This window comes from Podarcis erhardii (genome assembly GCF_964252035.2).
Source record: "Podarcis erhardii genome assembly, chromosome: 8".
Lineage (NCBI taxonomy): Eukaryota > Metazoa > Chordata > Lepidosauria > Squamata > Lacertidae > Podarcis > Podarcis erhardii.
Window position 1 is genome coordinate 22437813 of NC_138499.1, and position 16563 is coordinate 22454375.

Genomic DNA, 16563 nt, shown 5'->3' on the forward strand with positions numbered 1-16563 from the left:
ATGTTTTAATGTTTATACAGTGGTGCCTCGCAAGACGAAAAGAATCCGTTCCGCGAGTCTCTTCATCTAGTGGTTTTTTCGTCTTGCGAAGCAAGCCCATTGACGGCTTAGCGGATTAGCGCTATTAGCGGCTTTTAGCGGCTTTTAGCGGCTTATCAGCTTAGCGGATAAGCAGATAAGTGGCTTAGCGGCTTAGAAAAAAGGGGGGGGGGAAAGGACAAAAAACCTGAAGGAACTCGCAAGACATTTTCGTCTTGCGAAGCAAGCCCATAGGAAATTCGTTTTGCGAAGCACCTCCAAAACGGAAAATCCTTTCGTCTAGTGGGTTTTCCGTCTTGCGAGGCATTCGTCTTGTGGGGCAACAGTGTATAACCATTCCTTATACTTTGTAAACTGCTTAGAATCTTTTTTTGGTATTTAAATTGCACCGCCATCATCTAGGGTAACTTTCTGCAGGTTTTGCAGCTGCCACTCTTCAGATTTGTGCATTCACAATCATCCCTGCCTATCAAGCTGGGCTTAGACTACAATTCTAAAAGCACTTTTACTAGGCAGTAAAACTACCATTGAATCCAGCAGGGCTTATTTCAATGTAATCATGATTTGAGCAAGTTACTTTTTGTTTGGAGGTTCTGAGCTTGTTGGTTGTGGTGGCTTCACCCTGCCTGCCAAGATTATTATGGGCCGTGTACGTAGGAGACACAGCTACACAGGCACAACAACCTCTTGCTCTGAAAGTTGGCAAGCTTCTGAGTTTCTAAGCTTGGAAAAGGAAAACATCTCCTTCTCCTTACATAACATCAGGAGGTCAGAAAAACTAAGCAAGAGAGAAGTGGAAAGGAGGAGACAAGGGAGCAGGGGAAATAACTATTGCCTGCAAAAACTAAACAAACCAATCTCTCAAGGGCTGCAGCACTCTTGCCATTGCGCTCCTGCAGATTAATGTGATGACTGTTTTGCCATATCTCCACTAATTTAACCATTAAGCAACTTCTGAAAGTTACAAGCATTAGAATAAAATGTGAACATAATACAGCGTTTAACGTCTCTGTTTTTTCAGCTTTGGTCATCAGAACTCCCATGTTTCTAGATTCTCTGTAATAAATAATAAATTTATTATTTATAAATTTATTATTTATACCCCACCCATCTGGCTGGGTTTTCCCCCAGCCTTGCTCATGTATTTGGATTGAATGTAAAGGTAAAGGTAGCTCTGCCCGTACGGGCCAGTCGTGTCTGACTCTAGGGTTGTGCGCCCATCTCACTTAAGAGGCCGGGGGCCAGCGCTGTCCGGAGACACTTCCAGGTCACGTGGCCAGCGTGACGAAGCTGCTCTGGCAAGCCAGCACCAGCGCAGCACACAGAAACGACGTTTACCTTCCCGCTATAAAGCGATACCTATTTATCTACTTGCACTTAGGGGTGCTTTCGAACTGCTAAGTGGGCAGGAGCTGGGACCAAAAGACGGGAGCTCACCCCGCCGTGGGGATTCGAACCGCCGACCATACGATCGGCAAGTCCTAGGCACTGAGGTTTTACCCACAGCGCCACCCGCATCGTATGTGGGGTTAAAGTAGTGGGGAGAAACATGTACACAAGTACCCGTCCCCCAGTATCCCACACTGTACTAGTCTGCCGCATGAAAGGGGGATTCTAAGCCTGTTCAGGTGAACAAGCTTAGTAGCCTCATTGCAATCAGGAACCCTGCACCATCAGAGTTCTGTTAGGCCAGAAGACCAATCTGTTATCACTCTTTTATACACCATTTCATAGTGCAGACATCAAGATTGATGTGTGATAGAGCCCTATAGAATCCCATATTGGTAGAATGTGTGTGTGTGAATTCAAATATCTGATAACCAGATGTTGCTATATTGTAGCCAGCTGTACATTGTACAATATTGCAAGCCTGCATTGTTAGTTTGCTCAATATATGTATTTTCTTACCCCCCTCCACCAGGGAAAGTTGTTTATGGGGAGCCTATAGCTGCCGGCCTTGGAACGGATGGCACTCACTACTGGCATAAGGAATGGTCCCATGCTGCAGCACATGTCATGGGCCCACCCTTGAGGCCGGATCCTGCTACTCCAGACTTCCTGATGAATCTTTTGGCAAAGTAAGCTAATGCAATGTACATGTAAAATACTCATGTATGACTTCTTAGCAGCATCCGGATGCCTTAGCAAGACAGATGAAGCCAGCCATACTTATTTGGGCCCAGTCTGTGTGTTCATGCCATTCAGCAAATAAGTGTGCAACAAGATACCTTGGACAGGGTCCTCTCTGTGGTAGCACCACAGATTTGGAAATTTCTCTCTGAGGAGATCCTTCAAGCTAACTTCCTTCTCATTTTAGAGAAGACATTTCTGTTCTGGAAGGCATCTTATAATGGACTGTTGTTGTTGTTGTTTGTCTGTGTTCTGCTGGTCTTTCAACTTACTGTGCTGTGTGCATCTAATGCTTTGTTCATTTTTTTATTTTTATTTTTGCAGTTGTTATTGTCAAAATAGGTTTTTATCCAAGTGGTCTGCTTTGGAAATATAGTATCAGCATGGTTTAGGGATGTATGTATGTATGTATGTACAGTGGTGCCCTGCAAGCCGAACGCCTCGCAAGACGGAAAACCTGCTAGACGAAAGGGTTTTCCGTTTTGGAGGCGCTTCGCAAAACGAATTTCCCTATGGGCTTGCTTCGCAAGATGAAAATGTCTTGCGAGTTCCTGCGGGTTTTTCCCCCTTTTCCCCCCTTTCTCCTAAGCTGCTAATCCGCTTAACAGCTGATCCGCCGATAAGCCGCTTAACAGCTGATCGCTAAAAGCCGCTAAACCGCTAATAGCGCTAATCCGCTAAGCTGTCAATGGGCTTGCTTCGCAAGACGAAAAAACCGCTATACGAAGAGCCTCACGGAACGGATTAATTTCGTCTTGCGAGGCACCACTGTATTTATTTATTTATTCATACCCCGCCCATCTGGCTGAGTTTCCCCAGCCACTCTGGGCAGCTCCCAATCAAGTGTTAAAAACAATACAGCATTAAATATTAAAAACTTCCCTAAACAGGGCTGCCTTCAGATTTCTTTTAAAAATAAGATAGCTGCTTATTTCCTTGATATCTGAAGGGAGCGCGTTCCACAGGGCGGGCGTCACTACCGAGACGGCCCTCTGTCTGGTTCCCTGTAACCTCACTTCTCGCAATGAGGGAACCGGCAGAAGGCCCTCGGCGCCGGATCTCAGTGTCCAGACTGAACAATGGGGGTGGAGACTGCCTTATGCTGAGTCAGACCATTGGTCCATCTGGCTCTACACTGACCGGCAACAACTATCCAAGGGGCTCTCCCCTCTCTACCTGGAGACCCCAGGGACTGAACCTGGGATGCTTTGTTTGCAGAGCAGATACTCTGCCACAGCCCTTCCCAAGCAAGGTATAACCAGCTTAAGTAAATGTTCAAAATAAACATAGCCATGTGGCAGCCAGCTGGTGAAGTCTGCTGTGTGGATACAGATAGCAGTTTGCTCTATGGTGGCTGCTCTGCACAGGGACATCTTCAGCTACATATAGCCAAGGCTGGTCTTATGATGACAGGATGTGCTTAAGGAGAAGAGACCTTAACCATGATCCTGGATTTGGATGACACGCTGAGCTGGGCTGTCTTAAAAGGACCAGAGAGGAGCAAAGCAAGTTCAAACTCTTTGCTGAGAACCAGCATGTTTGCATGGTCATAGAAAGCTATCACATGAGAACCAAGCCAGTATCTTGTGATTGATTCTTTGTCCATCATTTGTACCAAGTTCTGTTTCTGAATGTTCAGAATGTTCAGATTTGCCTAACTTGGAATTGTTTATTTTTTCCAGTGGTGACTTAACTGTGACAGCGACAGATAACTGTACCTTTGACATCTGCCAGAAGGCTTTGGGAAAGGATGATTTTACCAAGATCCCCAATGGGGTGAATGGTGTGGAGGACAGGATGTCAGTTGTGTGGGAAAAAGGAGTGGTGAGTAGGATTTATTTTGCTCTCAGACGGAATGGGGAGCAATATAAGCAGCAGTGACAAGTTAGCCACCTGCCTCTGAGGAGGCACTTAAATCCTCAGACACAGGGCTGTCTTAAGCATATACGGTGCCAGGGTGCAAAAAGATCCACCTGGCACCTCCCGCCGGTTGCCCAGTCCCAGGCGCACAGGAGGGCGGACCCAGCCAGCCACCTCAGCGTCTCGTTGGTTCGGTCGCCCACAAACTCGCAGCGTAGAGCCACCTGCAGCAGAAGAGCCTGCCACAGCGCTCCAACCAATGGGTGGGCTCTTCCCCAGACTCTCGGGCCCCAGACTCTCGGCCCCGTACCCCTATGGGTAAAACGGCCCTGCTCAGACACCTCTTTCACTCTCCATAGCACACATGACTTGAACTTACTGAAGGACAGACTGCTATGACACATGTTCTGGGAACTGACTTGACTACTCTAGCATAATCTGTAAAGGGCTGCATTGAAGGTTGTTTGGAGGCTACAGTAGCTCCAAAATGTAAAACTGTTTTCTTGCGCTAGCTCTTTGGATTGTACCACACCAGTCTCATGTGAACTCTTTTGGTTAGGCAGTTCCTTTCTGAACTAGATTCAAGGTACAGGTGATTATGAATCAACTGTAAGTTGGTTTCCTACGGAACCAGTGTTGTTGTTGCTGCTGCTGCTGCTGCTGTTGTTCTTTCACTTCAGAATTGTTGTATGGAACTGTGGGCTATGAACTTTCTGAATAAGTGAACAACAGATGACTGACATTCATTTATTATCCCATTCACTCTGGAGATTGATGCCTAGCAAATGGGATTAGTTTATTATTATATTACTATCCCACCTTTCCATTAAGGAGCTCATGGTATTTTGCACAACTCTCTCCCCCCACTTCCATTTTATCCATGCAACAACCCTGTAAGGTAGGTTAGGCTGGAATGCAATGACTGTCATGAGGTTACCCGCTGGGTTTCGTGACTGGGGATTCGAACACTCCCAAGTCCTGGTCCAACACTGTAACCACTACACCACACTGCCTCTTTGTTCATTCCACAAATGGTTTTAAGGAGCAAGACTATCAATGTTGAACTGGTTATTCCCCAAAAGAAGATTTCTGTTACGAAGAGTTACTTCTTAGGTGCTATATTTTCATTCATCAGCATATTGCTGGGAGTTTACATTTTTTATATTGAAATTTTCTGCCTAGAGGTTTTCTGGGTGAGGTTATCCCATCCACACTCCTCAACAGAGCGCGAGTTTGCTTGCAATAGGCTTATGTATCCCCTTCCTTGCTGATGCCTATTTTTGGTTTCTTTGCAGCATAGTGGCAAAATGGATGAAAACAGATTTGTGGCAGTCACCAGCACGAATACAGCTAAAATCTTTAACCTGTACCCAAGGAAAGGGAGAATAGCTGTGGGCTCTGATGCTGACATTGTCATTTGGGACCCCAAAGCTACAAGGTATGGTCTATGAATAATCAAATCGCACCTGTCCATCCTTCTAGGAATGCGTTTTGAAGACATAAATCTTGATGATGGAATGATGCCCCATTTGAATTATTCACAGGATATATGGTGCTAGCCACAGCCTATATATGCAAAGGATTTTGACTAGTCAGAATGTTTTAAAAAATAGTTGCCTGGATTGCTGACCATGTAGAAAAAGCATAATTGCTTGTACTTTTATATTAATTGCTATTTTCATGAATATGATCAGTGATTCCGAGCATTCTCCAGGCTAGCTCATGCCCACATAGTGATGCCCAAAAAGACCTAAATGATGTGCCAAAAACTATCACATGCTTTGCTAAAAATACATTTGACCAATTACCCATGGCATAGCTAGCCATTTTTAAGCCCAGGGAACGGTCCCAATTCTGTGCTGGCCTCTCTCCCTGGACATTCAGGCTCTTCCAATAGGCTGCTGTTCTCCAAGTGCAGAAGAGGACTGGGGGGGTTAAAGTTGGTATCCACCTACTAGCCCAGAATAGTCCTGTTTCTGCTATCTGCCATCCCAGATAATTATAATTACAGAAATGCATTTCTCTTTCTGGGAGAGTTGTTCACTGAATAAGATATTTCTTGGGTGTGTGCTCATTTCAAAGCTCAATCAATACTTTATGGAAGAAATGCAACTTCTGGCTTCAGTTCTGCATCTGCACACAGCGTGTTTTATTTGTTAACTTTGGAATGAATGGGGATGAAATGATGAGCAGCTTGTGAATGTTTAAATCTGACTGGTTACGTGACCTTATACTTCTCCAGAAGGGGGAGCACATGGCCTAGAAGTCACGGAAAGCCAAGAGGCAGCCTTCATACTGTGTGGTGATAATTGGCAGTTATCTCAAGAGTAACCATGTTTCAGTCATTTCAGAACAATAATGATGGTGATGATTAGATTTATTATTATAATGCATTAGTCACTTTTGGGCCACAGCAAATCGAAGCGACTTACAATGTTTTAAGCAAAAAGCAAATGCATACATTAAAACAAGCATTAAAAATATATATCTAAAAGGCAATTCTGTTTTTTAAAAACTAGATTAAACCATCTCACCCACACAAAAAGGCCATAGAGAATTAGAAGCCAAAGAGCTGATGAAAAAGGAATGTTTTTGCCTGGTGTCTAAAGATACGTAACAATGGTGCCAGATGAGCCTCCCTGGGGAGAGCGTTTCACAAGTAGGGAGCCACAACAAAATGCCGGTTCTCATGTTGCAATAAGCAGCATAGGCTGTCTGCCTCTTTCTGGCAAAAAGTACTCATGCAAGCCATCACACAGTGGTCCAGTGATGAGCATGTGTGTGCCACACTAGGAAGGAAAAAAATGTTAAGAGGACCAGAGCAGGTATCCTAATATAATACTATGGTTTCTGTCTTGTTTTCTAACATTCCTTTCACACTGCAGTTCCTGTTGTGTTACAGAACTATAGCTTTTTGGCTGATACACTGACATGTCACACCAAATCTCATTCATACCAGTGTACATTGTGTTGCACAGTAACAAAGACCATTGGACAGAGTTGCCCCTCCTTCACACTTTCGGCACAAGCATGCTTCTGTTCCCCAATGATTCCCCCCATGAAAGTGTCAGGAAAGAACCATATGCCAGTATAAAGGTAAAGGGTAAAGGGAGCCCTGACCGTTAGGTCCAGTTGCGAACGACTCTGGGGTTGCGGCGCTCATCTCGCTTTATTGGCCGAGGGAGCCGGCGTACAGCCAGAATGACTAAGCCGCTTCTGGCAAACCAGAGCAGCGCATGGAAACGCCGGTTACCTTCCCGCCAGAGCGGTACCTATTTATCTACTTGCACTTTGATGTGCTTTCAAACTGCTAGGTGGGCAGGAGCAGGGACCAAGCAACAGGAGCTCGCCCCATCGTGGGGATTCGAACCACTGACCTTCTGATCGGCAAATCCTAGGCTCTGGGGTTTAGTCCACAGTGCCACCCACGTCCCTGTATGCCAGTATACTTCCCTAAATTTCATCACATTGCACTCCTGATATTTCAGGATAATGGGATTGCAAACAGATTCCCCCCCCCCCCAAGTAATTACTAATACGGAAACTGTTTTTTAACCTCCACCAGATTTCCAGAAGTGACTTCTCTGTCATGTGAAAGCACAAATACAGTGCAGAAATTAACAGTGAAATGGGGAAATTTAGAATCATAGAATCATAGAGTTGGAAGAGACCACAAGGGCCATCGAGTCCAACCCCCTGCCAAGCAGGAAACACCATCAGAGCACTCCTGACATATGGTTGTCAAGCCTCTGCTTAAAGACCTCCAAAGAAGGAGACTCCACCACACTCCTTGGCAGCAAATTCCACTGTCAAACAGCTCTTACTGTCAGGAAGTTCTTCCTAATGTTTAGGTGGAATCTTCTTTCTTGTAGTTTGGAAACATTGCTCCATGTCCGCTTCTCTGGAGCAGCAGAAAACAACCTATCTCCCTCCTCTATGTGACATCCTTTTATATATTTGAACATGGCTATCATATCACCCCTTAACCTCCTCTTCTCCAGGCTAAACATGCCCAGCTTAGCCGTTCCTCATAAGGCATCGTTTCCAGGCCTTTGACCATTTTGGTTGCCCTCCTCTGGACACGTTCCAGTTTGTCAGTGGTCTTCTTGAACTGTGGTGCCCAGAACTGGACACAGTACTCCAGGTGAGGTCTGACCAGAGCAGAATACAGTGGCACTATTACTTCCCTTGATCTAGATGCTATACTCCTATTGATGCAGCCCAGAATTGCATTGGCTTTTTTAGCTGCCGCGTCACACTGTTGGTTCATGTCAAGTTTGTGGTCAACCAAGACTCCTAGATCCTTTTCACATGTACTGCTCTCAAGCCAGGTGTCACCTATCTTGTATTTGTGCCTCTCATTTTTTTGCCCAAGTGCAATACTTTACATTTCTCCCTGTTAAAATTCATCTTGTTTGTTTTGGCCCAGTTCTCTAATCTGTCAAGGTCGTTCTGAAGTGTGATCCTGTCCTCTGGGGTGTTAGCCACCCCTCCCAGTTTGGTGTCATCTGCAAATTTGATCAGGATGCCCTTGAGTCCATCATCCAAGTCGTTGATAAAGATGTTGAATAAGACCGGGCCCAAGACAGAACCCTGTGGCACCCCACTAGTCACTCTTCTCCAGGATGAAGAGGAACCATTGATGAGCACCCTTTGGGTTCAGTCAGTCAGCCAGTTACAAATCCACTGAGTGGTAGCATAGTCAAGTCCGCATTTTACCAGCTTCTTTACAAGAATATCATGGGGCACCTTGTCAAATGCCTTGCTGAAATCAAGGTAGGCTACATCCACTGCGTTCCCTTCATCTACCAGGCTTGTAATTCTGTCAAAAAACGAGATCAGGTTAGTCTGACATGACTTATTTTTCAGAAATCCATGCTGACTATTGGTGATCACAGCATTCCTTTGGCTGCATGTGGGCATGCAGCCTTAGTTTGGCTTATTGTACTGTGTAAACCAAGTCCAAGTTGTTTGCCACACAGTTCCTAGTTTAACCATGGAACAAAAAAACCCCAAAACAGTAAGATTGAAGTGAGCCATACTTCCCAGCACAATTGTTACGAAAGGAAGAGACTTCACTTTACAGAAATCAAGGTTTGGAGGGTGTGAGGGCATCGTAGGGGGAAAATAATTAAGCTATCCCTTAACATTGAAATTCCAGTTACTCCCTTGACAGCTAGCACATTTGAAAGAGAAACCTTCAGCATTGCTTTAGCATCCTTTTCTACATTACAAAATACAGAGTAAAAATGCAAGATGTGATGGCAGCCTAATGCGATGGGCAGATGTTGATACACGACTAGAGAGAATTGGGAGGCTTTCATTGGAAGCCTTTGGAGAAGATTTAGACATCTCTGTGAAAAATGGTTGGGGATATTATGGGACCAGCAAAAGAAATCCATATACAATCAACTATGCTTGACATTCAGGGTTAGCACACAACAATAACACACTGAGTTCAGGCTGCAAACTTGTTTTCTTTAACGCCTGACACAATGATCTGCCACACCAGCATATAAAAGCTTAGGACTGGGCATAATGATCCCCTTTGCGTAACAACACAATGTCATGATTTATTGCTCTGCAGTTAAGACAGCCAGCTAGCTTTCAGCTTAATGCTAACCAGGTTTCCTCAGAAGTAAACCCAATTGATTCCAGCAGGACTTTCCAAAATCCCTAAGGCTGAAGTGCAATTGTATGCAGGCATAATTAAAAGGGGAAATAAAAAAAAGTGAAGTTCCTGTTACCCACTCCTATGTTAGAAAGGCTGTTACTTACATCTCCTTTTATTTTCCATGATGTCAAAGAGATAGACTCTGGAATTCAGTCACCTGCTGAAAACATTTGCAATTAAATACCCTGGCAGTAAAGGGGCAGCCTCTCCAGCAGGCTTGCAGAATCAAGCTGTAGCGTCACAAGGAAAGTGATATGAGAAAACATATTTGCAGTTGGAGCAACTTTGCTTTGTATCTGTTGGTCTCAGATCCTGTGTCTCACTCCCAGGTTTGGGTGTTGCAGGTGAAGCAGGAAAAGACAGAGTAAGTGCCTGGTTCAGACCTTTGCTCATCACAATCTCATTATTTGTATGCCATTTTTCTACAAAATCATGCCCAAAGTGGCTCACAAAATAAGCATAGCAATTCAAAACAAATACTAGAAACAATTTGAAATAACCATCTTAACAACCAGTAAATACAAAAAGATCAGTCCGTGCAACATTGTGTGAAATAATAAGCTAACATAATTTATTATTATTATGAGCCTTAATAATGACTCATCTGGGCTCGTTCACATCACACTAAACTATGGTTTCTTGTGAAGTCTGACCTTTAAAGCCTTAAGTGGCTTCGGCCCACTATACCTGAAGGAGCATCTCCACCCTCATCGTTCAGCCTGGACACTGAGGTCCAGCTCCAAGGGCCTTCTGGCAGTTCCCTCACTGCGAGAAGTGAGGTTGCAGAGAACCAGGCAGAGGGCATTCTTGAAAGTGGTGCCCGCCCTGTGGAACACCCTCCCATCAGGAAATAAACAACTATCTGACTTTTAGAAGACATCTGAAAGCAGCCCTGTTTAGGGAAGTTTTTACTGTTTGATGTTTTATCGCTTTATTATTATTCTGTGCAGCAGGAATTGAGATCATGCTACAAATAAACTATGTTGCACTCCAGTTTAAAATATGCTTATGTGGCACAGTTCTGTACATAGCTACTCAGAAGTAGGACCTATGGAGCTTGATGGGTCTTGCTTCCTGATAAGTATGCAGAAGATTGCAGCCCAGATTGAGTTGATTTTAACTAAATATGCCTCAAATTAATGTGCTATGGATTGCAATAGGCACCCAAAAAGTCTTTGTTACAATGTCGATACAGACCACACACCTTAGGCAGAATAATGATTAACAGTAAACTTGAAGTAATTGCACTATAATATGACAGGGGTTTTTTTATTTTAAAAAATGCATTTGAGGGAGGATGTATTGGAATGCAGTTTTAAAATGTATGAGAGAAAGAATTGCCTTCCCCCCGTCTATTCAGGAAATGCCAGCTCTGAAATATTCATTAAATAGCACTTAAGATATCGAGAAACCGTTCACTTTGTGGTATTTTTGAATTGCCAAACAGCTTTTTTTCACACTTTGATATACATGACACCTTAGATTTATCACCTGTAGAGTGATGGAGAGCAAACCCAACAAGAAATATTCTATATTCACTCTTTACTCCATTACTTTGACCAATGTCATGAAAACGTGTTGTTGTTTTTTAACTGAACAACACCACCCAGTTTATTGGGGTGAACAAAAAAGTCTTGTGGGGGTGCTGCTTTGTGATATATTGTGCTCTTAAGGTGCAGCTGGATGAATCTTTAAGAGAGCCGTGTTTGGAATCAGTAATTCTCTTAAGAGCATTACCAGTGCAATCCTATACGTCTACCCAGGAGTAAGTTCCCAGGGATAGGGTTGCAGCCTTAATTGCTTAGCCTTTTGACTAGCAAGAGAACATGTGAATGAAAAGTATTGAATTTGAGGGACAGCAGGCAATACATGCAAAAAAAATTTAAATTTTTTTTGTACATTTATATATCACTTTTTCTTCCAAGGAGCTGAAGGTGGTGTACATGTTTCTCCTCCCCAATTTATCCTCACAACAACCCTGTGAGGTGGGTTTGGCTGAGAGATAGTGGCTGGCCCAAGGTCACCCAGTGAGCTTCATGGTTGCCACTTTGATGGTGCAGTCTGAAAGATGAAACTCTTTACGTTGAAAGGGATGTGGATGCAGAAATCTGCTTATTTGTCTGCTTCCTTTGCTGGTCTGACTCTGAGTACAATTTAGATCTTGTCTGCCCTATTTTTTACCGTAAGCAGTAGGCACTCTCTTCTTCTGTATGGGCATCCTTGGGAAAATCCTGGAACTTCATCAGTGATTCAGTAGATTCAGCAGTGATCCTTCCCTCTATTTCCTGTTATGCCTGATCTTTTGCCTTTCCTCAGTTTTCTTGCACGTAACAGTTCAGTGTGTTTTAAAGGACACATGCTGTGTTGAAACAAACACAGCCCTTCCTTTTTTTTTTAAAGGCAGCAATTTAAAATAGCTGCAGCAGAAACATGGCCGCAAAAGCAGGAGATACTGTGGCAGGAAGAATGCAGACAGAGGCTAGAGAGTGATGTTGGAGGATGGGAAAGGAGGCTGGCTCGTATTTTTATCAGCGTTACCCCAGGTTTTTCTGAAATGTATGTGGGTTGTTGCAGTGAGGGAAATGATGGGCAGAGCAGAAGAGGTAAAGTCAAAATCAGAAAGAGCGCAGTGGCCGCTGCGAAGCTAGCAGGCTGTTAAGATTTGGGAGGGGGACTGGGTGCTGGCTGCCCTCCCACCCATTTCTCCCCCCTCCCCCAACTTCATATAAATGTACCTGAATTTTGCAGACTCACCTGCAAATGCTAGACTTTGTGCTTAGTCTCTTCATACACTACCAAAGTAAAACATGTAATTAGGTCTCAATGTCATTTCTGTTTCAGTAAAACAAGTCTTTGCAAGCTTTATATTTACGGCGCAGTATGTTTTAGGCACACTACTATTATAAACCCGTGGCCTATAATTCTGTAATCTTGTGCGCGCTGCCTGGAATTAGTGTTAGTAAATATAACAGATAATGGACAAATATCACTTCCTTAGTATATTGTGTGTATGTGTTTAAATTTTAATTGTCTGCTACTATTTCAAGATACAGGAAATTAAGAGAAATGGGTTACTGGTTTTTTACTTATTGCGCCATTGAATTAAGTGCAAGACTTTGATTTCCCTAGGAATTTATCCATGTAATTTCATGAAGGAGATTTTACGGCATCGCTTTTTTTCCCTCCTCCCCACAAAGGAAGATCACACGCTTTCAATCTGCTTGCCCTTTTATTTTGGTTAAAAGGAAGAACAAAGAACAAAGCCACAAAAGTCAGCTGCTGTGTGAACACAGTGTGCATTTCCTCTGACATGCAGTCTCACAAAACAGCTACTTTCTGCAGAGAGAAAATTCCAAGGAAGTCAAAGAAAGCAGTGCCATGTTATTTACATATCTGTAGTTCTCTTGTGCGGAAGACTCAAGTTCCTTGTTCCTTAGAGGCTAAAACTCAGCTTTCCCATATTCATCCCCATTTCCCTGTGCTGTCTCCTTTAAAAAACAAAAACAAAAAAACCCAACCAATTTTTAAATTAATTTTATAAGAAAGTGCAGAGGGTTCTATTTGCGACCCTTGCCCAAGCTTAATTATAGCACTCCTGTTGTGGCCTTCATCAACATGGTACCCTCCAAATGTTATGTACTACAACTCCTATCAGCCACACAGCAACAAGAGTTGCTGTTCAAAACACCTGGAAGGCACCAGTGGATAAGGGCTGCCCTGTTGGGCTCAGTAAATCCCGTATCTGACTATTGTCCACTTCCTGTGCTCAGGTGCACTAGTAGTAAGGTTGGCCGAAATAGGCGCTCATGGTCATAAATTACAAATTGGCAGCTGCAGTTTCGTTCAGAAGCTTTTGCCATTAGCTGAGCAATCAATACCAGCCAGACATTCAAAGCAATTGCAGGAACTTCCAGGAGCTTCCTGGCAATGCTCTGCAGCAATGAAGTTGTCAGTGATAACAGAAAACAGTTTGATGTGAAACTTTTATCGAGCTGAGCCCTCCACAGTGGCGTAGCGTGGGGGGTGCAGGGGGGGCCGGCCGCACCGGGCGCAACTTCTGGGGTTAGGGCAAATCCACGGGTTAGGGGGCGCAAATCCACGGGTTAGGGGGCGCAAATCACTTGCCTTGCCCCGGGTGCTGACAACCCACGCTACGCCACTGGCCCTCCAGAACTGTCAAAGCTGTTTTTTAATCAGAGACTGTGCTGTTCTGCTTCGTTTGCATGTCTACAGGTACTTTCTAATTGTTGTGGGTGTTGCCTGGGGTCCAGAAAGGCTAGCCCAAACTATGAAAGAGTTTTCTTTTTCTAAAGAGGGATGGTGAAAGAGACAGGTGTGCTTCATCACATATACAGCGTGCCTTGTAGAGATAGGGATCATGTAGCCCTCCAAGATGCTGTTGAACTACAACTCGCATCATTCTTGACCTCTGGCCATACTGGATGGGGCTGATAGGAGTTGGAGTCCAACAACATCTGGAGGGCCACAGATTCCCCATTCCTGCCTTAATATGTATTTCATGTTCACACAGCAAACAGACAGCTTCAAGTAAAGGGTCACTTATGTTTGGAAGCATGGGACGTGGGTGGCCTAGGGCCTAGGGCTAGCCGATCAGAAGGTTGGCGGTTTGAATCCCTGCAATGGGGTGAGCTACCATTGCTCGGTCCCTACTCCTGCCAACCTAGCAGTTCAAAAGCACGTCAAAGTGCAAGTAGATAAATAGGTACTGCTCTGGCGGGAAGGTGAACGGTGTTTCCGTGCGCTGCTCTGGTTTGCCAGAAGCGGCTTAGTCATGCTGGCCACATGACCGGAAGCTGTACGCCACCTCCCTCGGCCAATAAAGCGAGATGAGCGCTGCAACCCCAGAGTTGTCCGCGACTGGACCTAACAGTCAGGGGTCCCTTTATGTTTGGAAATAAATCAACAAATCTTTAAAAACATTTGTGACAGACCTAGTGAAAACATCACTAGATGTAAGGCCAAGGTATCTCACCTATGTACATTTATATCCATGAAAGAGCACTCAGTATACTTTGTTTAAAGCAGCCTGCTACCCTCCAGATATTTTGGACCATAAATCCCATCATGGGCTGATGGGCCTCAATAGTTTAGGACCACCCGCTCTTGGAAAACACATTTGTAATAATAAAAACATACAATTAAAAATTAAAATTAAAACATTTATTACTTTGTAAAGAGTTTACATGCCCAAATGGCCTCTATTTAGTTTACAAGTATAAAATCATTTATAAAATCCATGCGTAGTTAAAATGCACAATAAAACAATTCCACCGAATCATTCAAACCACTCATAATTAAAATTTACAAGAAAACAAGTCCATCAAAAAGCATAACAATTCAAACTATTAAAAGATCAATTAAAACAATTGGATCAGGAAGTTTGAGTTCAGGGGAATGCTTGCCTAAACAGCTGTGTCTTCAAGAGCCAGTGGAATGCCAGTACTATTGGTGCCTCTTGTATTTCAGCAGGGAGCCCAGGTGGTGCTACCCTCAGTGTTGGCTGAATCTGTGATAGGTGGCAGCACCTGTAATAGGCAACAAAATAGGCTGGCAGTCCAAGTGTAGAATGCCCTTTCTACACAGATCCAACCTGTACTGACCTTGGACATGGAGTTGGGCAGCTTTGGCCTCACTGACTGCTGTCTTTTATTATGGCATTTATGCTTCCTGGTTTCATGTAATCTATGTTACTGCATATTATACTGTAACCCACTCTGGAGTTAGATTTTTTAAATGAAGAGCAGGCTATAATAGTTTTGGCAAATGGTCATTCCTCGTTGGTAGGACATGTGCTTTACTTGCAGATTAGTACCTGAAGAGCCCTGTCGGTGGAAGCACTGCTCTAGGACTTCTGCTTGTGCAACAGCCTTCCCCGCTCTCCTACCCCCATACATCCCTGAAAGTGACTAGGGGTGGGTGGGTCAAGAACAGCGCACAGGGAAGGAAAGTGGGAGATCATTCCATCTGGCAAACTGAAAAGCTTACACAGGTGGAACTTTCATAATAGTGAGATTGAATTCCACCTAAGGTCCTGGGATCATCCTTGCCTTCTCCAGACAAAGGAGCTCAGTTATCAAAAGTAGTACTGCCTGAGTCGTGGGAGAGGCAAGAGCCAGTTGCCAAGAGTGTCCAAGCAGGGTTTCCACACTCTCTTCTATACAGTTGGCCAGTGAGGCTGTGAGCCCAGTGAGGAATTGCTAGTGAACTGTGAAGATGTTTGGGATATTGGGGAGATGTGGAGAAGGCAATGGGAAGAGAAACTAGGCTGTGGCCTGGCAAGCCATGGTTTGCATGATTGGCTGGGAGATGACTTGAGCTTTAACCATGGTTTATTAAGCAAACAATGGTTGACGTTAACTGTGACTTAGTGTTGTATGCAAGCAAGGCTGCTGCCAGTTACAGTGGATATTTCTGGGCTTTAGGGACCAGTGGTTATCTGGGTGTAAACCAGCTTCATCCACTTGTCTGTGCAGGCTGAAAACTGCCCAGTGATTCCAATTCTGTATTTAAAAAATAGTTCGCAAGTTTAAAAACCCACACAAACCTCTCTCAACTTTTTAATGATACACTTGGGGTTTATTTGTTTCTTGACTCGCTTTGCATTGTTTCTGAATCCATAAATTGAATGTGCCAGTGGATTTTATATGTTCCCTTCCCTAAGGATGTTCTGGAGATAATTATACTCTGGTCCCGAACTCCAAGCATTATTAACTATTGTGACAGGAGCGCAAGACCAGAATGAACAGTGTGGCAATTATGCCGTAGCCTAAGACAGTGTACGTTGGGAAATGTAGAGGACTGCTAGGCCCCAAATCTGCTACTTGTGCTAGTTGGTCTCT

General features: G+C 44.1%; 1 protein-coding gene across 1 annotated transcript in view; it reads left to right on the forward strand.

The window, feature by feature from the left end:
- The window catches only part of DPYS (dihydropyrimidinase), a 48665-nt gene that overhangs the window by 21677 nt on the left and 10425 nt on the right, over window positions 1-16563 (forward strand). The window contains exons 5-7 of the mRNA XM_081874435.1: window positions 1961-2117; window positions 3852-3993; window positions 5325-5467. Coding sequence (XP_081730561.1) covers window positions 1961-2117; window positions 3852-3993; window positions 5325-5467 — 442 coding nt within the window. The remainder of the gene's footprint in view (window positions 1-1960; window positions 2118-3851; window positions 3994-5324; window positions 5468-16563) is intronic.